Consider the following 25,849-nt stretch of genomic DNA (forward strand, 5'->3'; position numbering starts at 1 on the left):
AAAGGTTACTCCTTTTTCTCTGTGCTTCTCTCTTCATTTTAGCAGGGCGGAGGAGGATGAGGAGATGGAGGAAGAACAAATGAGAGGGAGAGAGAGAGGAGATGGCTACGGAGAAGTGAGAGAAGAGCAAGAAAGATAAACCTAAAATGATCCTTCTCTGTACTTGCGGAACTCTGTGGTAATGGGTTTTGACACATCGCCAGCAGGCCAAAGAGAGCGGGGGCTAGGGGTGAGTCGATAGTGGTGCTCGGCTGTGGCCAGAGGCTAGCAGCAGCGGCTAGGCCAAACCCCTGGTACTAGCATGGGCTGGGGGCCTGACCACTAATCATTATAAAGTCAATGAGTCCTCTAGCGCTTGCAGCTACGCTAGCCTTCCCAGGGAGCCACACCACCTAGTAGGGGCCCTATCGTGAACATAGCACAGACTACAGCAATATATGGCATTTAGGAATGCCGTGTTTTGATAAAAAGATAACGCTTGTACACGTTATTGAACTCACGCGTGTGATGGATTAGTGGAAAACACCTGAGCATCAACCCGGCACATCAGGAGAAGAGAAAGTAAGAGTGGGAAAAATGTGCTGTCACTTGGACGACTGACGAAACACAATCAACTTTTTGGGATTTTTTTCTCTGGATGATTGAGCATGCATCAAGACACCTGAGCATAAACTTTCACAGAAATACAGAGCACCCACAAAAAAATCGACACACACTGAACCACACAGACACACAATAATTCATGATGTATGCCATGTCAGTCAGCAATAGTCTACAGCCTTTGATGTTGTGGCTCTATTATTAAGTGCTGTCCCTTCCGCTGCCCCTACACTGGACACAGCCTCTCCTGAGACGGCACACAAACCGCTCCCAATTCACACTGGGGCTGGGGCACCTCACCTGGACCCCATGCATTTTTTAATGGCTCAAACTGATCCTGACACACAGTCTCAGACTAGACTACTAAATAAGGCAGAGTTTCTCTAATTGGCAGAGACTTAATTTAAAGGAAAGTTAACATGAAGAGGCATTCATACTTCACAATGATATTGTCCATATCCAAATGTTTATAAAGTAAAGGAAAGACTGTGGTTGACACACACAAGCTACACCTTGTGTGTGTGTGTGTGTGTATTTCAGCACTTATATGTAAATATATTTGGGAAGAATTAAATATCATGATAAAAGTACTTAGAGCCTTTAAAGTTAATTTAGAAAAATTTATCAAGAAAATTTTTTTTTCTTTGTTGTAGGACACAAATCTGTCGGTCCACTGATATTAAGGAGGCGCACAGAACTCCTTGGGATCCAACAAGGGTTTTAAAGTTAAATGCTCAGGTTAAGTTTCTGATGGATAAGACAACTGTAAATGGACAGTCTAGTTTCTGTGTGCTTCAGTGAGATGTTGGTAGTAGTTTAGTTGCTGGAGTAGGCGGCCAAGCCTCTGGGCACCGAGCAGAGCACTTCAATTGTTGCTTCCTGGTCTGAGAGAGTCTGAAGGGCTTAGAGAACGAATGATGCCAATAAAAGTTCCCTACAGTGATAGCAGAGACAAGTTGCTTCAATAAAATCACCATGTCTCTCAAAACTTAAAAGTCATTGCTGAGATTTAAAAGTTTTGTAAATAAAAACAAAAAAAAAAGAGAGGGAGAAGTATCATGAGCATGAAGAGCATAGTGCATCCTTTCTTTTAATGTTAGTAATGTAGAATAGTTACCATAAATGACAACAATGCAAAACTTGCATATAGAATATTAGTATAAACATATAGTATATAAAGTCATCATATTTGTATTCAGGTGATGCAAGTTTAATCACCACTTTTCATTAAATCATAATTAACACATTAGGTTTAAGTGTCATACATTATCACTGTGGTCATATTTGGCTCTTGAAAGTTGTGCAGGCCTGATTACACTAGTATATGCGCAAAAACAAAATTTAATCAATATCCTCACAGCTTCTTAGCCTCACTCTGATCAATATGCATGCAATCAAACTTTTTGCCGGCATTACTTCCACCACTATGCCCATCGATTGAGTCCATTGATCCTGGCGCTCAACCTCCTTTTAGAAGCAGAAGGTATGGATGTTTAGCACTAGAGACCCCATCTGGCCAGCTTTATGAACTTTGACCTTCGAGTTAATCCTCAAACAAAAGAGAATAACTTATTGGAACCTATACAGTCTGACCTAGAGTCATCCCAGTGCGACAGATTCAAGCAGGAGGGTGCCAAAGCAGACTAAAACTCAGACCGATACCCTCTTCTTGGCCCGGACTCCACTGCAATAACTGCAGCATCAACAAGTCTAAAGATGATGACACATAGACAGGGCTATCTGGAGATACAGAACTGTAACTCTGCTGCAAGTTTGTCAAGGTAGAGCCAAAAGAAGCACTGAATGAACATGACAGATTAGATCAAGTGATGATGAAGACAAAGCAGGGCAAGGGCAAAGAAAGAGAGACGGAGGGTCAGTGAGGGTGGGGCAGCCAGAACCAGGGTCTGGTGGGGGGATTGGCGTTCAGTGAAGCTCTTTACTGATGTGCCGCTAGGCTCTTTGAAGGGATTATTAACACATTTTGATTACTCTGGTCCAGTTGTCACAGAAAATATAACCTCCATCAGGACTATAAAATTGGAAGCCCTTTTCTTCTTTAGTCTCTCGCTTGTTGTTGCTCCTTTTACTCCCCCAGACCCTCCCAGTGCCCTGTTCGTGCCCGACTCAAAGCAATCTACTAATTACAGTCTCAGACATCTTAAAGAATAGGCTGTCACACCATTAGTTTGATAGGGAAAAGGAAGCCACTTCATCACACACACATATATCAGTGAACACAGACACATACACATTGATGCATTGTAACAGGCCTTACATTTGAGTGCACACTTTATGGCTGTTTCGCAAACATATTTGTGCTGCTGGTACAGAATCATCATTACAGCAAACCTTAATGTGAAGAGTGGAAGATAATTGATTGATGGCTGCCACTTTTTAGACAATACATAATAGTGGCCTTCCCAATACGGCCAAATCAATTTTAACCTTTGGAGATACATTTCGGTCTCTACAACTCTAAGAGTCCAAGGAGACCAGTGGCTCAATTACCTCAATGCTGCAGTGTGAAGGGCTAACTTTCAATTGATACTACTAAATCTGACACATCCACCACGTCCAATTAATTGCCAGGTTTCCCATGCCACCGGTTATGATGGTGCGCCACATCCTGCTTCACCCATCAAGACCAGCGGGGTTCAATTAAGTGTTTGTGCTGATGACTTATGAGACCAAGCCAGCTTTAACCACCCCAAAGAAGGGAACACAAATTAACACTTCGGTATACGGCAGATTCAGGCATTTTTCCTTGTAAGGTCAACAGCTGTCATTTGCAAGCAAGTAAAGTGGTCATAATTAAAGGTTGAAAGTGTTTAACTATCGATGTATACTACTAGGAACTGGCCATATTAGTAATAGCTCAGAGTCTGCTATCATTAAGGTTGAAACCCTCATCTAGAGCAGGGATGTCAAACTCATTTTACATGGCGGGCGACATGCAGCCCCCTTTGATGTGAAGTGGGCCAGACTAGGGAAAATACACATGTAATAATCTTGTGTATTAATAAACATGTAACATTGCAAAAAAGGTTGATTGCTCAGATCGTTCTGTAATTATAAAATTGGAATATAATGTTTTTAATTCAAAGAAAATGTTCTTGTACTTTAATGTAGTATGGATGCCAATGGGTGGTGGTGGTGGGGGGGGGGGGGGGGGTATCTTTATAGAGAAAAAAAAAAATCTATAAATCTTATGGAAATACAGTTTAAAATCTATGCATTCAGTCACATTTTCTATAGCTGACCAGTGGGCCACATTGGAGTCTTTGTTGGGTCGATACTGGCCCCTGGGCCTTAAGTTTGACAACCCTGTTCTAAAGTGTCACAGGGGCGAGGGGTATTCCAACAAATATTGAGCAGGTAGCCCATCTCAGAGCTACTACTCCTTTTGTTGCTATATGCTACATTAATCCAATATCGTAACAGTTCTGCTATTACAAATTATCTAAAATTTATAAGAGTTATGATCAATTACAAGCACATTTAGTTCTGTTTACTTCATGCACGTGACATGAATTTAAGACTTTTTGTACAAAGTGGTGAGATGACAGCTGAGTTAGGTTTATTAAGGGTGTGTCATTTCTTCACAATGAGTGATGAAGATGCCCATATTTAAGTAAGTAATGGCTTATGATATGAATTTTTGGATGTTTGTCAACACAGCTATAACAGAAAATTAAACATTTTGGGTTCTGACTCAGTATAGCCTCATAATGTGTATCTATCAATGCCATACAATGGTTTTCTTGTCATAAGGTAATATACTGAATTAAATTACAGTAAGCAAATTAAAAAATATATATATATATAAATCTGATGACTCAACCCTAAAACTTTTCATAGCTCAAAACTATATTTCTACCCAGAGTTAAATGTTAGTATTATGCAATCAGAAGCAGCTTGTTCCCAAGATTCTGTGAAATGCATTCACAGTGTGGAGAAAAATCCCCCGATTTAATGCCAGACTGACCAGAGGAACGCAATTCCTATTGAGTTCGAGTTGATTTTACCTTAAAAAAAATAAAGCAGCCGACTTGATGTCTTGTTAGTGTTTGTGCTTTTGACTTCTGAGATGCACACGCCTACCCAGCTTCACACCCTGTCACTTCAAGCACAAATGAAAACGATGCTAACAGACAAGCAAACACATTTCCTCCCTGAATAAAGCCTCTTTTCCAGGAACCGAGTTGAGAGATTTGTATGAAAGGAAAAAAAAAAACATTAGCAAAAAAAAAAAGAAGGAGGAAAAAATGGGAAACAAACTTTCAATGTCTGGAAAAGAAAGGAGCGCATCAAGCAAACAGAAAAGTGGATTTTACTGCAAACCTTAGCATCACTTACTGCGATAAGCACAGCTAATACATGAGAAAGAATCCTTCTCTTTGTAGACTATTAACTACATGTTAATGTTTGTGAAATGTATATTCATAAACAGACTGAGGATTGAGCAAATGGGCCATTTTCAAACATGCACATGATCTATGGAAAGTGCCAACACAGTTGAGATCAAAGAGTACAGAGTGGGAGAGGTAAAAGTAGGCCAGGCCATGGCCTGGGAGAGGAGTGGAGAGGACACAGAGGGTAGTGAAAGAAAGAGAGAAACAAGCCTGTGTGGATGGAGGGAGAGAGATAGAAAGAGAGGTTGGTCCCAGCCTGGGAAGAGCTCAGGTGTGAGATGTGAGGAGGTACCTTCTGTTCATGGCTCTGAGGCCCCCGTGCGGACAGAAGAGGGGCCCAGACAGACACGGGCCCCTCTTGTTTGGCCCAAATAAATCCAGGTGGCTCAAGACGCATGCCCTTGTCACTCAACACAACTTCAACCCACACAAATATACAGACACAGACACACAATCACACCAATGTGATGAAATGCACACAGTTTAAGACACTTGTGTACTCTGCGTTCACTGAAATTTGAACACTTTTAAAAGGCGAGCACGGCTGACCGCGTAACAACATCAGGTAGACGATTAAAAGGTCTTCAGGGAATTTCAGATGAACCATATGAAACAAATTCAATTTTATTCATCAAATGTCATAAGTGTACTATTTAAATTATTATTTCATAATATATAAACTAGTTTAATGTACTTCTTTTGTTTAGTACATTTCACTTTTAAGTTAGTTTTACTTAAGCAAAAGTGGATATTCATTTCCTTTTTTATAAAACAGATGCAACATCCAAGCGTAAGGTGTTGCAGAGGCAGGAGAAACATCAAAGACAAGAACAAACAATAGATACACTGTACTTGAATCTCATCAGCGGGGGGAAAAAAACCCAACAAAAGTGTCCACACTCACACTACAGCACGGCCCACGAAAGGTCCAATGTAAACTTTAAAACATATTGAAACAATACACAATTCGCTTGTAAAATGACCACCTTCTAAACAGCTTTATATCAGAGGGATCTTTGATTTCTTTTCTGCTGTTGATATTTATGATCACTGTAAAACAAGCAGGACTGGACAGATGGACTGCAATACGGAGTAGAGACCTGAGTACAGTGTGGCCACACGTGTTCTTCCTGATGAGTTTACAGATAGGATGCACCATACATCTGACATCTAGAGCAGCAAGGGAGGCATACAAAACATGCAACATGATAAAAGATAATAACTTTTTTAAAACTGTAAGAGAAGTGACCTGCATTCCTCCAAAGATCATCTTGACAGATCCACCAAAAATCTCAACTTCCTGGCAAGAAAGATGCTCAGACTACTCAAATCAATTACATCAAAGATGGAGCTCACATATCGAGACTTGTTAAGTTAACTGTAGTCACATTGCAAAGGTAGGGTGCCGGAGCCATTGCTGTCACTTGATGACGGTTGTGTCTAAATTGGGAGTGAAAGTCTCCCCAGGAGAGATGGGTGAACCTGTCACGGAAGACTGAGGGAACAGAAATGTTCAAAAAAAAAAGTCTCAGACACACACACACACACACACACACTAAAAGACAATATCTCCATATGCTTAAGAGCTTAATCATCATCACCATCATCTGTTCAGTCCTTTAAGTGTGTGCGTGTGCACGAGCACGTGTGTGGTTTACATGAAAGAAGGACATCTGGAAAACAATTATTCCAAGACACCCTCACTCACACACACACACACATACACTCACACACACACACTTATTTTCCCTTTGCTCTATATTTGCATGAATTCCATACATCTGGCCTTTAAGAGGCAATAACAATTATTCATTGAGCCGGTTGTTAAAACCCAAATGCAACCGTCCACTAGTCTAAACAGCTCATTAAAATAGCACAATACCTCACTTCAAGCACACAGGAAAATTGGCAAGCAACTCTATCACTGCAATATCATATGGTTCTGAATGTCCATTCTGGATAATATAATGAATTCAGAGTAGCTTTGTGGAGAAAGTGAATGTACTGTATATTTCTTTTTGATTTTCTGGCAGTGTTTTCACTGCACTGCCTTCTTTGTCTGCTCTCTCTGCCCATACCGTCTAAAATTTAGGCAAAATTTTTTTCCAGGTTTTCTTGATTTAGTGAATTTTATAGTTGCTCGATGCATGTTTATTTATCTCACAAGACATTTGCCTTAGTAATGAGCTAAGAGTTATTTTAAAAAATGGCCTAAAGCATGAAAGATGTGACCACAAAAACCTACAAAAGAAATGTAAAACTAAAATAAAAAAAAATACGATCGATAAAAACTTAAGTTTCTCCGTTTTGAGATGAACCTTAGTCTATTTTCTATAATAGCTGAAAGCTAATGGGGAATCATAGCAACAAAATGACAAGAAAATTAATAAAAAAATGTCTGGAGAAAGTACAGCCAAAAATTCAAATACAAAAATACCAGTAAGCACTTCCCTCCTGTCAGATAGTATTCACCAAACATTTTTAAAAAGTCTACATCGATGTGTCAAGTCTGTTCTGTGTAGTCATAACCACGCACATAATCACATCAAACCTAAGATGGGCCTGACCAAGGAAGGTGTCCCTTAGGCCATCTTAGCCAGTCCTTCACAACTGCGCTTTAAAAGATGGGCGACAGTACAGTACGCTGCAGTTGGCCTTGATTGATGATTGAACAACCCAAGATCATAGATGTGCTCAGGGAGGACTTGCCGGTGCAGAGCTGTGCATGCATAAGCCCTTCAGGACTACCACTACATACATCATGTGGTGAGACTGACTGATGTGAACGTGGGGAATATGTAGACCACTTAAGCGAAGCTTTCTACGTGGCAGTCAACAGTCAAAGTTGACTGAAAATTATTACAGGGTGGCTTTGTTGTTATAAATCAGATTTTATCTGAGAGTGAAACAACTGAGGTGCAAAGACACACACACACACACGCAGACTCACACGCACACACAAAAGCGCACATATTAACTTGTGCTGATATCCTTGACAGGCAAAACTACAAAAGCATAAGCCAGTGGTAAATAAATAAGTTCATGCTGTCTGCATACATTTTCTTTTTAGGAACTCTTGGGCTCACGTAGAACCGTCCAAAGGATTATGTGCGTGCATTCGTGCATACACAGAGGCCCCCTTTCAGCACCTTCTTAGAGTGAAAACAAGCAGTGCCTGCCTCCTAAAGCAGCTCAAGGGCGCGGCCTATCTACCAAACGATAGAATGCATGAGTGGAAATGTGCTTCGATTCAACCAGCCGGCCAGCGTTCACTCAGTACCTTGGTTCATTTATATGAGAGTCAAACTGTTTGTACTGTCAAGGTTAGGTTATTTAGCAGGGGAACAGGAAAAGAATAGAGACAAGTTTCAGGCAATTTAAAGTTCTGTCGACTCCTCCACCAACTGTGGTCCATAAGAAGTGAGCAGATCTGAAATGAGACCAATTAACTTCAATCCAGCTGAGGATCCTGGACAACTGTGTGAGACCTGCACATTTTATTCCCCTGAAATGCCTTCATTTAAAAAAAAAAAAAAATCCTCACCAGTAAACACAGCAGCTAATTTTCCCTGATGTGAGATCAGATTTTTTATTTTTTTAAATTTGGTCAATTTTGGTGGAAATGTCATCTCGCATATAAATTAAAAGGACAAGGTCACCATGTTGTATGTGGCTCGCTTTGCTCAAAACTGTGATGCTGAGTCTGACGTCCCTCAGCAAAATGCACATGCACGCACACACAAACACACTTTATCTGCACACACTGCACTCCTAAGGTTACCCCCCAGGACAAAAGCTTTACCAACCCACTGACTGGCAGATGGGGCAACCAGCTGACATCTCAGCCCGGCTCCGTTTCATGTTCCCTGGGTGTCTTAAACGGCCGGGCACCCTGTCTGATGGGCACAGGACAGCCAAGGAGGAAGCTCCTTTGACAGAGGAGGGGAGGTGTGATTCTTGTGGCAACCATTGAGCGAAAAAGGAACAAGGACAGACGGCGATGGCTAATATGCGCCACTCTGTTTGTACAGTATAATTGTGTGCCTTGCAGGGTGGGGACTGGATGTGTGAGGGGGGGGCGCCAGGAATGTTTATAGTAGATGCACATTAATAACAAGCTAATGACGGCATTTAGGTCCATATGGTTTTCTAACAAAAGATCAAAATGTTTCCTTAAGGCTAGAGCCACCACTTTACTGTCTCAAAGATCAAAATCAGTCATACTTTTTTAAGAAAGACCAAGTAATTTAAATCTAATAGCATGGGTATTGCTTATTCTATTGCACATTGTATCTATTCTAGACATGACACCACAGGGTCTTCATGTGGGCTACATAAAAAAAAACATCTGTGTGACTATACGAGAAGTGACACAGTGCAGTCATCACTGACTAACAACAAAGCACCAGCTACACCATTTAAAGCTAAAAGAAGTCAGTGTTGTCCGGATGTTTCTTTAGACTTCCTCACATGGAAAAAAAAAAAACTTCTAAAATTCTAATAAACATTACACAGTAACAGTCATTTTATGACCCTATAATATATGGACACTTGCTATATTAAAATATTATGACTGTTGTTATTGGTGTCATCACTGAGAGTAACAGTGTTAAAGTCTATCAATTCTGTATCTGTGTGAAAGTAATATGAAAAGGACAGCAGTAATGAATATAACTATTAATAATTTATTTATTCTTAAGTCTATATATCAAACTGTGGTGTGAGACTGTTTTCAAGGGGGAAAAATAAATACACTTATGTAAATGAATTGACAAAATTGACAAAAGTCTTCCCAAAATTTGTATTAAATTTGGCAGCATTGTAAAAACAAACAAAAACATTTATAGAAAAAAAAAGTGGGTAGTAAGGGTAAAAGTGATGGAATAAGGTAGAAGAAGGTACCATAATATGTTTAAATTAAACGTATTCTACATTTAATACAATTATGCAAGGCTTATTTATATGTATTAATTAATTTAATGTATAAGTGTTTTTAATTAGAAAATTTAGACAAAGGCCTAAAAATAATATCAATTATGCAGCAAATAAATGATAGCAAAATACTTACATTATTATACTCTACATTATCGTCTGCTTACTTTTTCAATTTCATGTCTGAAACCTAAATTACAATCTTGTATCATTATTTATTATTCTTCCTGCTCTGAAAATGTTTTACTGGCTGGCAGTCATGCATGGCTTACACATATACATGTCAGGCTTTAAAGCTGCTAATAGGATTTTTAACCATTTGTATGTTGTCATGTGAATTCAAATGATTAAAAGGTTTAATCAATTATTAAGAAGTAATGTCTTAAATGCTTTGCGATTGTTTTAAGACCCAAACAGAATATTGCAAGGGACCCATCAGAGGTGCATGGATCAATTCGTCAGATTTTATTGTATAACTATGTGGAAAGCATAAGGGAAATGTTATGGTAACGGCACCATCTTCCCCTTAATTTTCACCCTTAAAACACTGCTGAATCTGCATCAAAAAATTGCCCATTTATGTCTGCCAGCTTGACAGAAGACTCACTGTGAAGAAACACTGCTTTGTAGTATAATGCCTCTTGCCTTTCTTTTTTAAATATAATATATATATATATATATATATATATATATATATATATATAAAAATAAATAAAAGGAATGGTTGTCACTTTAGTGCACTGTCAATGAGAACATGTGTAAGGGAGGTTTACTGGTCAAAGAGAAGCAAGAGGATTTAAAAAACAAACAAACAAACAAACAAACCAACCAAAACACCCGGTAAACAAGTAAAAAACATTCAAATATTTTATGGATCTTTGTAATCTCCTTTCCATTATTTCTATTTCTTGCTTCTATACAGCAACCTATCCACTCACTCTGATAAATGTCTAATCTCTTTTCTTTTTTTACTCCGTTTTCGGGTTTTAAATGTCATCAATCATCTTGTCATTCACTGCGTCATTCTCATCACTCAATTAATTTTTCTGTTAAAAGGTCCTCAGTTGACAAAATAGCACAATTCCCTCTCATTCCCTCTCCTTTACTTTATTTCAGTTTTTTTTCTCCTTTTCTGTTTTTAATATTTCAGCACCTCAGATGTAGCGGCTCTTTAAAGCACCCATGGGGGCTCCGAGTCCGCGCTTTTGTCTCCCATTTCCTTCTGAAACAGTTTTTCTTTAACCCTATGCGGCTCTTCACAGTTGTTGTCTTAGCTCTCTCCTCTCCGTCGCTCTTTCTGCTTTCTTTTTCTCCATCTCACCCCCACCACCCTCCCTCAGTTTTCTCTGTGTCAGCCAGAGGTCAATGCTACACTTTTTTCTTCTGCATGCGAGAAGGCAGGGGGTATCTTTTTAGTTATTATAACCTAAAAATAGAAGGAAAAAAAACTGATTTAAGGTTGGGACGATGGTCTCTTTTAAGATATAGTGTCTTACCACAATCTAGCATTTGGAGGGTGTTTTGTATCTTGAGATAAGGATAAGATTATATCAATAAATGATTTGGATGGGGTTTGATCAGGAATCTAGACCAATTTACAAAGTGTCCCAAAATGACTTAATTTTCATCGTCTCAAGGACATTGTTCTTTAATGAAATTGTGTTTTCTGATTAAATAGACTAGTAAAACGCACACAAAAAAAAATGCTATTTGCCGTAGTTGGGGACATTGGGGACTCATGGTTTGCTATTGAGGAATGCTAATCAAGCAGTTGGGCTGCCTGTGTTCAGTTGCAATCACTGTGCTGGTTTAATCTTTAGCTAATAAAAGATTTGAGTCAATGTTGCTTGGTCAATCTCATCTCATATCCATCATAAAGTCGCTAAATGTGTATAACGCTAGTGATTAAGTTTTAGGGCCTAGCTTAAATGTTTAAATGTGTTTAAAACCAACATTTCTCTTAAAAATGTTGTCTGTCGCTCTATTTTTTTTATTTATTTATTTTTTACACTTAGCAGGAAAGCTCCAATGAGCTCTCTAGTCAGATCATTACTTCCAAGAGTCTCATTATGTTGAGAGCCTTGTTGAAGCTAATAACTGACTAAAGGTCTAATTATTAGATTTTCTCATAATTTTATTAATGCTAGCTCACACTCTGTGGAGACCTAATGGAGGAACACAAGGAGGCGAGGAGCAGCTGTAGTAGCTGGTGGACGGTAAGCTTAACGGAACAATCTTTGTTCGTTCAAGAATTCTTGATCTATTTTTGGAGAAGGTTCATTTAACTTTGCAAAAACATGTCACTTATTTCCATTTTTGTAGTCCCACAAAAGCTCGAACTAATATTTGGATGTTTGCAGTAACACCTGTCGATACACAGGGAAACAGAGACTTGCCCACGCACGTTCAGGAAAACAGGCGCGCGCACACAAACACATACTTGAGTCTGTTGGTTCAGCTCTTCCATTGAGGGTCCGTATGCTAGCTGGCCATTGTGAACGTAAGGCCTTTTGTCTGGGCAGCCTGAAACTGGTGATTGCACCTTAGCTACCGCAGTTCAAGCGTAAACAGTGTTTTCATGCCCTACGATATATATATACACTGTTGCCAGTGGACCCCTAAATCCCTGGAACAGCTGAGTCCTAGGGTGTCAAAGATAATGGCGATTTATTGCAGTGCTAGGCTTTCTCATTGCCCCTCCCGCCCCCCATTTCCAATCGTCCCTCCACCCCTCCTCCTCCCTCAAACAGATTAAAATTAAGCCGTAAACATGTGAGGATGGAATTAACACATTTAGTGAGTCTCCTCTTCCCACATCCCATTTTCGCTCCAGAGCGGCTGATCCCCGCTGCCAAACGTGGGTGCAATTTTAATGACTCGCGACGTTTTTGAAGTCCACATAAAAAAGCGTCGCTCGCCGTTTGTGGCGGCGCTAGATATGACTGGGCCACGGCCGGCCATGATTGGGGGGGACACACGCCGCCGATTCGGACTCCAGGCTCTTCGATAGGATCGGTGTCATTTTCCTCTCCACGATAAGACGCCTTGCTGACAAGGTCCGATTAGGAGAGAAAAAATCATTATTGCTACGCCTTTCATCCACCGGGGGTTTACCGATAAACAGCTCACCCACGGCTAGATTTTCTGAGAGCGAGATGTTATGCGTTGAAGCATATATATTTAGGAAATATGGTTTCAAGTTAAATTTTGGCAGTGTTTTTTTTAATGACTGTTTTCTTTTTAAATAGCTATAGAAAAACGTTTTTCGCTTTAAAGCACATTTCTTTAAAAAGACCTCCTTTCTCTTTAGCTGAAAATTCAAGCTGTGAAATATTTAAGTCCTGGCTCTCGGCTTTATTAATCAAACAATTATCAGATAACTTCATATTCTTTTTGAACACAATACAACATGCCGATTGTATCGGCCTACAAAAAAAGTGATCTACTATGCTATACCTCAAGGAAATCCACTTTAGCAAAGTGTCCTTTTAAAAAGAGAAATGAAAAAGAGATGCTTAAAATATTAAAACTACATTGCAGAACAGAGAGAATAAACTAAAATAAGAAGTGAGAAAAGATTCAGCAACATGCTAATAAGAAAAAGATTTACATTGCATTTAATGTGTGTATATACTATGCTTTATAAAAAATATATATAAAAATCATTAAAGTACTTACTAATACAAAAAAATTCAAGTATAAAATTGGGTTGCATTTGCAAAACAAACAAACCTAATTTTCAAACTATAATCTCTTTAAATGTATTAAAATTGTAAAATAATTGTCAATTTCCAAAAATACTAATTCCACTTAAATACTGATTAATTACCTATTTATTTGTAGGATTTTTATTTGTGTAAATCAGTAAAAATGTAATAAAATATTCTACATTAACAGCACGTTTTGAATGTTAAAGAATTGAATAAAATGTATTGAGGGAGAACAACAGCCTCTGTTTAATATAAAAGTTGGTGTTCATAAACGTAACCGGCTAAGTCATTTGTTAAGTGTTTGCTTATGGATTTGAGGCGACGCTTTGGTGGCCCAGCACCAAAAGAATCATCGAGTCTGATCTTTACAGGGAACGGGGAGAAATAAAGCGAGCGGGAGAGACACAGAGAAAGAGACGAAGATGGAGAGGGAGAGATAGAGAGTCGGGACAAATGTGTGTTGTGTTACTGGGCCACTCCAGCACCCATGGACTCTCAGCAAGACTCAAAGCCACACTCTGCTTCAAACGAGAGCCATGAAGATTTTTTTTTAATGTTTACAAAAACATATTTATTTATTTCTCGTCACTCCGTCATTTATCTATTTATTTCTCGCTGTCCCAGCACCCCTTGCTCTGCCACTGGAATCCTGTTCGATGACGCCGACGTGCTCACCCTCCCCTCTTTTGCCCCCCCACCCCTCTTTTAATACCACTGCAGTTGAAAATCAAACTGCTCTAAAACAAATTGATGTACTCTTTAATATAGTCGTCACATCATCACAGGGTCCTCACACGTCTGCCTTGGTGACAACTGCAGGGCTGCTTAGCTTAGCCCAGCGATGGCTGCCACTTTGTTGGTCGCTTCAATGATTTATCACAAAAAAGAGAGGGAGCGTGTGAGAGTGGGAAGCGAGACAAAAAGGGAGAGAAAGAAAGAAAAATCCCCTGGATCATGATTGAGTCACTGGCACCTTTGATTGACAAGGTCTAATCAGCTTATCTCCATCCTAATAAAGTTGATAGCCTGCAGTGCTGCTCTCTACCTGGCATGGCGTGAACTTTGGGCTAGGCTGGGGCCCCTGGGGGCCGTACCCCAACCCTCTCTGCTTATCTAAACGGGGCTGAAATCAATCCCTAATGAGCTGTTTTCATTTGCAGGATTGATTACAGGCTCCTAACACCAAGAACACTCACCTAAGAAGAAGTGTCTCAGCCTCTTGCTGGCCACCTTTAAAATGCAGAGCAGCAATGCTTTTGTCTGTGCTCGTCTTTGTTTCAGCAGCTCATTTTGTTGGCATTGCTAAAGTATTTGTGAAAAGCATAAGGGGGGGATGAATTTTCAAAGTAAGTTTCCTTAATATTTAATCCGTGATTTACTGAACTGGACACTTTAAATACTGCCTCTGGTTTGTTTTTACAGTAAACTTGTATCTATTATAAAATTACCTTTAGAATTACGCTAGATCGCTCGCCTTAGCGGTCCTTTGCAACACACAAACATGCTAACAAAATGAATTCTGCTATGACAAGGCTACATTTCAACCTTAAACTATTTACATCCTCACAAAAGTGCAATAAAGCGCCATCAAATAATTTTAATTGCTGAGATAACACTAATTAATATTTCAGCTTTTAAATTAAGAGTTAAAATTTTACTATGTAAAGCGGAATGTATTTTTAAATATACATATATATGTTTTATAGAGTCATATCTTTTCAGAAACTGCTAATCAGTCTCTAACCTTTAATGAATAGAAAGGTAAGGCAACATGGATATGTTGCACAACATGCTATTTTCATTCTTAAACAAGCATCATGAATCATTCAAAATATCTTCAGCTTTGGCGGGAAGGACTAAAATCCAGCATGTCTTTGATTTAACAACATCTCCAAAATTTGACAAGCCTCCACGTTTGGGCATTTCAAATGCCCCTGACTCAAATGTCTTTAAATTGGCTAACTGCATGCCCTCCCTTTTTATTTACTGCCCTCTTTAACTGGGCTAGCCTCCATGTCTGCATGTCTCTATGCCTGGGCTTTCAAGTCAGTGCTCTTCACTAATGAAGTTCTATACTTTATTTATGAGACAAACAGAGAACCCTGTTTCTTGAGGGTGCGTGTGGTAAATAGCTCTGCATGCCCAAAGAGTCTCCTCTATATCCCTCTGAGGGCTCTCACTGCTTTTGGCAAGCCTTTGTTTCACAAAATACACTAGAGACACTGAGAATAGAAGAAGAAAAAACTAAAATATCTATGATAAAATGATACTGTGTCAAGATTCATCTTTTCTTAGAACTAAGAGTCTTCTTTTTTCTCCTTAAATGTGACCTAGAAGCATCCTGTTTTTTTTTGTTCCTGGTCATTAAGAGAGATATTGTCGGCGGTGAAGAGAAAAGGGGGCAAAGAGTTTCTACGCCATTTCTTTGTTCAGGATCTATCTCTTTGAAATATAATGTCTTTTAGTTCCACTTCCCCCATTGGTCAATTGTAGTTCTTAAGGGCTACTGTGTCATTGTGGATGGAGAATGCAACTTTGAATTACTGCAAAATAACGATGCTAAACTGCTCTTGGTAAAAAAGTAGGGCTTAGATGTCTAAGAAGAGTTGAGATGTGTGGCAAGAGTAGCATTTACAGTATGACTAGAGAATGTCTGATTGGAGAAACACTTAATGCTCTAATTATTCTTGTTAAATATCCATGGATGCCGCACCTGCATTTGAAAACACAAAGCTTATTCCACAACAACTGCCAATGGCATTTCATAACGCTCATGAATAAAGCCTAGTACTTGCAGGACTTGGATATTTATTTTGTTTTGTACTTGATGATGTGAAAAAAGAACAAACAACAATAAACGAAATCTTTGGTGGGCTGTAAAAGTAACCAAGTTCAACACAAATCCAGTTTCCTTAGTGTACTGTGTGACTCACTAATCTGGCAGGAGTATGGACTAAATAGTGCAAGATAATATGAAGATGTCTGGGAAGCGTTGTAATGCATCACAGTAGGACAACAAGAGAAAATATATCATTTGAAACGGGCGAACAATTCAAAAGAAAAAAAGAAATAAAAGAACTTTGGATCAGATGGTGAACTCTGTCAAACTGTATTAACCGAGTAGATAAATCTGGCTTCCTAATGTTCATGCCAACACTTTTTATTAAATTTGAGAGCTTGGCAGATTAGTCTGGTAGAGAGCTACATATGCCACGTGGATCTACGTTCCTTATTTAGATGTATTCTCTAGCTGACCTGGAGACATCGCCATTTCAGGTTGTGCATCTGAGCGGAGGGCTGGTATCGACAGCAGAGTAAAGGAAGGGGTCATGGATTAAAGACACGGGGCGAAGCTTCCCCACCAAACCACAAACATACCCCACAGCTGGTGTGGACCGAGCCACGTGTGTGGGACCGAGGCAGGATAAACGGGCATTGTTCTTAGCTAGCTGCACGCACAGTGGATGAGACAGCCACTGGTGACACAGGGTCAAGGGGCATGTGGCTGACTACAGCGGGAGAAACCGCTGGACACAGGAGGTGCTCAACACTGCTAAGTCACCATACACTTCTTCACCAACAACCAAGCTGTGAGGCAAAACATAAAAACGAGTCACTGTGAAAGCTGCGGCAGGGCGGAACAAAAATCCGCCGGCTGTTGCAGAATTCGACACTATCGAGAAACTCTAATAACGTCAGAATCATCTCGGAAATTTGAATCAACATTTTTAGGCAGAGAATGCAGATTGTATTTAGGAATTTGTGAATGCAAGTTACAGGGAACATCAAAAGCCAGTGGTCTCCGTGCAAACCTGCCTTGACTTGAATTATTAAATCTGTCGATGTCGCGCACACCAGCCGCCCCGCGATTATAGTGTAAATTGACAAACTTTTTCAAAACTACAACGGAAGCCACAGAAAGCTGGTTGATACTTCAAGAATGAGCTTTGATATATCTCCGAGGAATACACTGCGCCTCAATAATGTGGTGACTGTCAGGAAGGAAGACAGGGAGGGGGGGGGAAAAAAGAAATATGCTAACTGGTTAAATCTATTTAAGATCCCAATGAGATTTTTTCCTATTTTAAGATTAAAACCATCCTTGATAATGAGGAAAAAAAAAAGGTTTGTGTGTTTTTAAGAGGATTTATTTAGAAAGTGATATGTTTTTATTTTCTTTCTTGTACGCTCCTGAATTAAGAACTTCAGGAGGAATGCTGACATTGTTTATTTTCATAGACCCCCTATCTGTTTGTGGAGGAAAAAAAAAAAAAAAGAAAAAGCACAGCACCACCCACCAAATGCACATGCATACATAACACACACACACAAACACATACACACTGAGCCATAGTGATGCTTGAATTTTCTTCAGGAGCAGAGCAAGGAGAAGCAGCGCCCGATCTGTCGCCTGTACACTTCTCTCACTCCCTCCCTGGCTCACCTTTGATGTGCTCCCGAAAATGTCATCAGGCGTCAAGGAAAGAGGTTTTTTTCCCCCACCGACTCCCCTCCTTCCACCCTCCAAAAACACACGCACACAGACACACACACACATCCACCCACCTCGCATATGAGCAAGACAATTTGCTGTCGCTCACTCATCCTCAGCACTATCTTGAACCCCCCCACCCAACACCGCCCCACTCCTTTTCCAATCCATAACAGAATACGTACCAGTTTCTACTGCTATCTGGTAGCCGGCCTCCAGTCTCCGTGATGACCTTTCCAGCTTCTCTGTGTTGTCCAACAGATGTGCTCTCTGCAATAAATAGGAAAAAAAAAAAGAACTCAAGCTGGAGAAACAAACACAAAATAAAAATTGATTGAGAGGGCTGGGACCCATTTCAAAGAAACACATCAACCCTGTCACCTAAGCAGACAGACCACATCCACAGCGACAACATAATACAACCATATTGGCAATAACCTTCATGGATGACAATGTGTTGTGTCCTGATGGAATATCAAGCAAATGCATGTAAAAAAGGCTGCTGCCTCATCTTGGACATAAAAAGCGGCACTACTTGGAGCTTTGCTGCCTCCTCATATTGTTTCACAACCCAGGACAGTTAATTTGTTTTAGCTCCTTGCCTTAAGATGAAATACAAATTTATTTAAAGAGCTGTCCAGGTAAAACAAAACCGGGTCCAGCTAATGTTTTCCAACTGGAGGAACCTCTAGTCACAACCTCTAGCATAGCAAGAAAAGATGGGTTTCATAAATTATTAAGACTGCGATGTGATTTTTTATTTTCCAAAGAGGGTGTTTGTGAGTATCAAGGTCTAAGCTAAGGCTGTAAATATCACGTGTATACGAGTACAAACTACTGATAGCAGTTCCTAGGATACCAAGCAAACCAGTGATTTTGGCCTCTTCTCTTCCTAAACAGCTCCTATATAACAAGCAAGACAAGAAAAGAGCTCATCCGTTGACTGGACGTCCACTATGGGGCTCTCACTTTCTTTGGTGGAGTTAAAATAGTGGTAGTTTTAAAATGCCGAAATTTACAGTTTTTTTAGACTCTCATTCAAAGCTTTCTATGAAAGGCTAAAACAGTTAATTAAACTTTGATAAAGTTAGTTAAAAAGTCTGTAACTGGTGACTGTTGTGAGCTGCCTTTTAAAGCCTGTTGTAGTGGCCTTACAAACTGAACTGCCAAGCTCTAAAAATTATTAACCTTATGGATTTGTTTACATACAAAATGTCTGCTGAGTCCAAAGTGACCAGCCACCTATAACATATAAAGATGCACTTACATACATACTAAAAACAACCCCTCATCATCCACTGAACTGAGACACTTCATGTGCAAAACCAACATAAGAACGAGCTTTCATTAAACCCACACTGCAATCAAACAGCATAAACATGGAAGACTTAAATGTTTACTTGAATGCTGTTGGTTGTGACGGCTTTTCTAATGCGCAACCTTAAGAAACTGATCAGATTTAACACATCTGACACAGGAAAACAACCCAATGAATGACAGCCGCCCATCTGACAAGGGTTTCACGCCCATCACATGAGTGAAGGGGACAGGGAAAGAAGTGAAATCTCTAGTTTTGGTTTGGCTGTCAAAATGTGTACCAGCTAATCACTCAGAGGAAATGAAAAATGTGGAGGGGAAGAAAAAAAAAAGTCAACGACACACTTTTCAAACTTTGACAACAAGAGGGATGGGAAAAGAGCAGGGAGGAGAAAACTCCCTCTGAACTCTTTTCTTTCCCTCGTTTCCTTTTTCTTTGTGCCGCTGACAGATGTCATTTAAAATTGCAGAGATACTTTTTAATAGTTAAAGGGAGGGCAGGGGAGGGATGGCGCGATAGGAGAACGGGTTGGGTGGTTGAGTGATAAAATGGTCTTGCGGTAGGAAACTGATAAGTAGACGGCACGCGGCGCTGGATGCAAGGTGTGGTGTGGTTTTGGTAAAGGTTGTGGTAGAAGGGGTTTGGAGGTGGCGTGGAAGTGGTAGTGGCACCAACAGATATGGTGTCAGTATACATGTGGGAGAAAACGGATACCAAGCTTGGGCTATAATGAGCCCCTATGGATCAGCTGCGATGCAGGGGACGCACTGACATGCAACGCTTAAGCTAATACACCTAGACCACGGCTGCAGTGCCTGTGTGTGCCTGGGAGCATGAGGCAGCCAGGGATACTGACAGAGTAGCGCACTCCCTGGGTTCTTCAAAGAGCTCAAGTGATTAGTATGTTATCATTACCATTCGAAACGTGATTTTCCTATTCCCTCTCGGCAAAGGTGACACGTCTCGGGGAGACGGCCGGCAGACTCGCTGCGATGGAAAGCCACTTCAAAGCTTTATCCTCCTGAATTTCTCTCTCTCTCTGTGTCTCTTCTCTCCCTCGTTCTGTCTTCTTTTAGGCCCGGGGGGAGGGTTGGGTGTGTGAGGTGGAGGCGAGGGGAGGGAGGGGGGGCACTGGGGGGGTTGGTAGTGGTGGCAGTGGTAGTATACATGTGTGTGTGTGTGATCATTAGAATAATGCATCCTGAGTTTCACAGTGACAGAACCTGAAGGAAAGGGTTAAAGTTCAGCCACTAAGAATCCAGTAATGGCAGACTATGATAGCCCTAATAATGGAACAATCCAGCCATGGACACTAGATGATACCAGGGAAAATAATGAAAAGGAACGTGTACAAATTAAACTAAAGATCGTTCACTGCATTGCCACAGTCAGTCAACACAGATAAAGAGATTATACATAAAGAGATACAAATTACAATGCAGTATCTCTCACAGTCATGCAATATTGCTCCAATGTTGCAGGACCAAAAATAGTGAAATTGTTCAGGTTTTCAACCCTTTGTTTTTATTCTGCAGCAAGCAAGCAATCCTTGTCAGCAATTTTTACTGAGAGAAATGCAAAGTTGCTGCTGGTGTGCTACACTGTCCCAATTCAAGACTTGACCCTTGCGGTTCTCATATAACCACTGTAAAAACCTTCAGAACAAGGCAAAGACATGCACAGAGCACAAATCATACCTGATCCTCTCATGGAGCCTTCTAGCAAAAGATTAAAATATAATATATGATAAATATTGTGCATCTGAGAGTGCACCAGTGCACCCCGCCGCCACCACCACCACCACCATTCCTACCTATGTATGTATGCCTTTTCATCTGACACCTACATTTTTGAACAAAGATCTTCTTAGGAACCACAAAAATGGTGTTTTTCTGTTGTGCTTTTTTGCGTCAAGAAACACTCTTCAGTTGTAAGTTATTAACAGGGAGCCCCAGAACAATGCAGCTGTAGCTCAAAAGAAATCTCTCCCCTCTTCTTTCCTTCTCCTGCCTTCTTTCAATATCAAACACAGGCGGTTACTATCACCATTTTCCAAAGTTCAGATGATTTCCTTATTATTTCAATAAGGGTGGGGGAGAGTCAAAGTGAATAATGATGACAGCTGTGATTCAGACTGACTGTGTGATCTTCTCTGCCGTTTGTTTGGGACTTGTAAGACGAGGAATTACAAGTGTCAAACAGCTGTGAATATGGGTGCTAAATATTTAAACATGTTTTTCAGCTGAAGAAAAAAAGTGCAGTTTTTTAAAAGCAAGGCTTAAGTGTGTATAAGCTGCGCCAGCCTTTGATTCAAATGCAGGAAAAGCAAAAGGGTAAAAGACTGCAATGGCGACGAGGGCAAAGATTCAAGCCTGATTACACAGACTGGACCATTCCAAATAGGGTAGACAGGTGAGGTAACTCAAGATGTCTTCTGACCCTCAGGCTAAGAGGAAATGCTGAAAAAAGTCGGTAGAAGAAGGGGAAACAAAAGTAAAGCTAAATAAAAGGGAAAAAAGCACAATAACATGGCATCTGGGCCAAGCTGGCACTTTAAATTATGGATAGGTGTGAATGGAGATGCTTTGATAGGAACTGAATTACTCTGTTTCTTCAGAATCCCTCTTGAATAAAGTCTCACTCGAAGGCACATTTAACAACATACTGTAACTATAGCTACAAAGACGAGTTCAAGGCAGGACAACAATATAACGTAACCTACAATAACTAAAGAACCTGCCTCTTTGAGCGCTAAATACAATTTATATAGACTTAAGAATACATGCACAATATAAAGCTAAATATGTGTATAATATCTTTTTATCAACAATGAGACAATGACTACATTCAAATTAAGGTAAGCTGATGTTGAACCTACCATTAGTAGCATTACTGGGCAGTCCAAGAAAAGACAAACTCTAAAGGCTCGACATGTAATTAAACAGTTATAAGACATTTCAATTTAACCTGAAGTATCGATACTCCAGTAAATAATAAAGACAACATACACAACAATAACATGATTCAAGCACAGTGATAGATGTTTGAGACAGCCCAGTAGAACTTTACATATCAAATGAATCAAATAAAAAAGAAAACCAAAGCAAAAGGAAATCTATAAGAATTATTCTCAGAATTATACTTATTTACAGGATCTGTGTCACAATTAACAAAACTATTAAAATAATTTTAACATCAGTGATACTAACACCTACTATTGCTAACCAAGCTGAACAATTGTTATGAATAATATAGTATTTATTGATAAGTCACCTCTTTAAAATATCATTATAATAATTACATATATCAATACCATACAGTTTCAAATATGGTAAGCTAATGAGTTAAACAACAAGTTAACAAAGATGCTAGTTTCTGCATGCAGTTAACGTTTTATTCATTTTTTATCATCATCATTGCTACTATTATTAACGTGCAATCCTATATATACACAATATATTTGGATATGCAGAAACCAAAGGAGGCAAGGAGGGAAGAAAGAATAAACATAAATATAAATTTGTGAAAATAAAAACAGATCTATACAGACAGACAAACTTAGTTTCTAGGAGAATTCACAATTAAAATGATCTTGCAGGGCACTATGTAGCTCTCTCAAGTTCCCTTTAATAACTTGACAATCCAGAAAAAAAAAATGTTGTGGTTTGCATTTTGGTTTCCAAATTTTCTCCAGCAGATGGGGGGGTCAGCACTATAGCAAGATTTCTGAGAGAGTGGAATAAAGAACTGATCAAATTCTTCAAGCACACTCCCTCCATTTCTGAGATGCTATATTTCTATTAAAACCTCCACATTATTGTCCACTCCTCTGCCATTTTGTTCAAAGATACAAAAGACCTTTGAATTATCCTGTTATCTAAACTTTAAGTTGTATCCTTGTAGCTAACTTTTCTTTTCTGCTAAGTCAAAACAATAGTTTAGCTGTTTTGTACATTGATATGCTATAAAGGCTGATAATCCACAACCTTTCTACTAAAAGTTTCAACCTACAGTTCCTCAAATGGCCACTTGAGGCCAGCTTCAAAATCAAGTCATTGTACTTCAATATCAAACTTTGCAGAAGAACTAAACATGATTATCGTCTGGTACAAAATCGAATTGGTCACTACAATAAAAGTTTCCTGTGTATGAGAGAAGGAAGTGAGATGGGGGCATGTGTGTACTAAATCCAACCAATTTAATACCACGGTGAATATTGTCACTTTAACTTTAAGGCTTCTTTTACATACAGTCTATGGAAACAAGGGTCAGTGGATGGCTTGATGAGTTTTAAAAGGATGTGAATCATATGCTATAGTCTTCAGAATTCCTTCAGCCCAGATTAACACCTCTGGCAGATTTTAGATTGATGTGTTAGTTAGTCCTCTCCAACATCATCATCAAAAGACCAAATGAATGAGTGAGTATCTTTTGGAAGAATGGCGTTCCTTCCCTCCAGGAGATTTCCAGGGACTTGCGCAATCAAAGCCAAGGTGCGGCATGTGGTGGCCCAACATCTTACTAAGCATCTCTTTCCTTTCATTTGTAATCAAAAGCACAAAACAAATACTAGCCTACAATGTGCACTCTTAAACACATAACATAAATCACTAAAAAATAACCTCAGTGTTTTTTTTACTGCACAAGCAGCTTGTTTGGCCTCATATTGAGATATTTAAAGAACAGTAAAACGTTTCAAGCTGCCATTCCTGATCAAAACTCAAAAGCTGATCAAGTTCTTGAAAGTTGTTGGTCCCAATAACTGAAGGAACTCTGAGTTTGATTCCCTAATATTTGCCCTTAAACAACTGCATCAGAAATAGTATCTCATCTTCACTTCCAGATATTTATAGGAGGGGGAACTTGAGGGATTGGCCCTAAGTAAATTCATTATCTGCGGTTCGGCCTCTAAACTGTTCAATCAGACATCCAGAAAGTGTCCAAATGAGTGGTTCTAATTTTCTAACAAAGAAAGGAGAGCAAATAGGTAGTTTCATATGGAAAGCAGAACTTAAATTCTTAGATCAGAAAAGCACTTACCTCTTCACGCAACTTTACCAACTGCATCGTGAGAGCAAAAAGGAGAAGAAAAGAAGGATGGAGAAAGTGAAAGATAGATTAAAAAAAAGCAGAAACAGTCATATGGCTGGATAGAGAATTAACCTTGACGATTTATCTGTTTGCATGTTTAGCATTTGGAAATCACAAGACAAACACATTAAACGGAGCTAAACACGCCGCTTGGGCTGACTTTTTTTGAACAAACAAAGATCAAGTCCTGCTGCTGTCACATTAAACAAGCACAGGGAATGGATCGTTCGACTCGCAGAATCAACCGAGATTATCAAGGAAGTCACATTACAGAAATTGATATAGCGAGAGAAAAGAAAGAATGAGTAAAATCTGGTTTGCACATTTATAGTAAGATTAAATGTTGAGCGAAATTTTCTCATCTGTCACTGTGCAATTCTCTGCAAAACGAACAAAAAAAAAGAAAACGGTGTGCCTTTTGGAACAGAGTTATAAAAATGCTGAGGCACATTATTTTGCATTGCTGTTTATCAATGCTGGTAAGCTGTCAATATTTAATGTCTGTTATCAATCGCATTAAAGGTGCAGATTGTTCAGCGTATGCATGGAAAGCCATGTAAGGCTACAATTGTGTATACATACAGTACTGCTTATTATGAGGACAACCATAGATCATGAAAAATGAATCTTAGCATAGCTATACATTTTTCATGAAAGAGAATAACAAATTTAAAGTGAAGTAAATAAGAAATGCTATTCCTATTCCCTGTCCTGGAAATTCTTGCATCTCTGATAATGAAACAGACATGTAAGGGAGGGCAGTAATCCCATTTGCCATTAATTATGCCCAATCACAATTAAAAGGTTGGTTCCCTGGCCTGTTCTTAAGTTAGGGTTGCAGAGGAGGAAGGCTTCACGTAGGAATGCAGCACATTTGGAAGAGAAAGAGGAAGGACGCATTTTTGATGTGTAAGCCTTTTAAAGTGATTTTAATTAATTTAATCTAATATTTAATTGGTCACTATTACAAAGGTAGTAGCTGAAAAAGGAGACTTGGGGCCACAATTACTCAAACTATTTATTTGGGATCATTGTGAACAATATAGGAGGAAAATCTATTTAAATTAAAACTATGACTTAACATTTGCTTTTATCTTATACCAAAATTCAAAACAACAACAACAACAAACAATACTGCACTCCCTAAATTTCCCTCTCCTGTATTTATAACAAAACTAGTAAACACAGTCAAAGAAATTTGTCATAAATAATGAATTCAGGATGAGTCTGTGCTCGACAAAAACTGACTGAAAAATAAAGAAACTCACACATTATAATCTTGCATTTGCCA

At 39.3% G+C, this 25,849-nt stretch overlaps 1 protein-coding gene across 4 annotated transcripts in view; it reads right to left on the reverse strand.

Moving 5' to 3' along the window:
• Positions 1–25,849, reverse strand: part of vti1a (vesicle transport through interaction with t-SNAREs 1A) — a 116,099-nt gene that overhangs the window by 61,673 nt on the left and 28,577 nt on the right. For 2 of the 4 annotated variants that reach the window (XM_040039439.1, XM_040039441.1), the window contains exons 5-6: positions 24,508–24,528; positions 18,335–18,419 (exon numbers count right to left, since the gene is read on the reverse strand). In XM_040039439.1, coding sequence (XP_039895373.1) covers positions 18,335–18,419; positions 24,508–24,528 — 106 coding nt within the window. The remainder of the gene's footprint in view (positions 1–18,334; positions 18,420–24,507; positions 24,529–25,849) is intronic. The other 2 variants (XM_040039440.1, XM_040039442.1) reach the window with 1 other exon arrangement.

The sequence above is a fragment of the Simochromis diagramma genome, unplaced genomic scaffold (assembly GCF_900408965.1).
Source record: "Simochromis diagramma unplaced genomic scaffold, fSimDia1.1 OVJJ01000402.1, whole genome shotgun sequence".
Taxonomy (NCBI): domain Eukaryota; kingdom Metazoa; phylum Chordata; class Actinopteri; order Cichliformes; family Cichlidae; genus Simochromis; species Simochromis diagramma.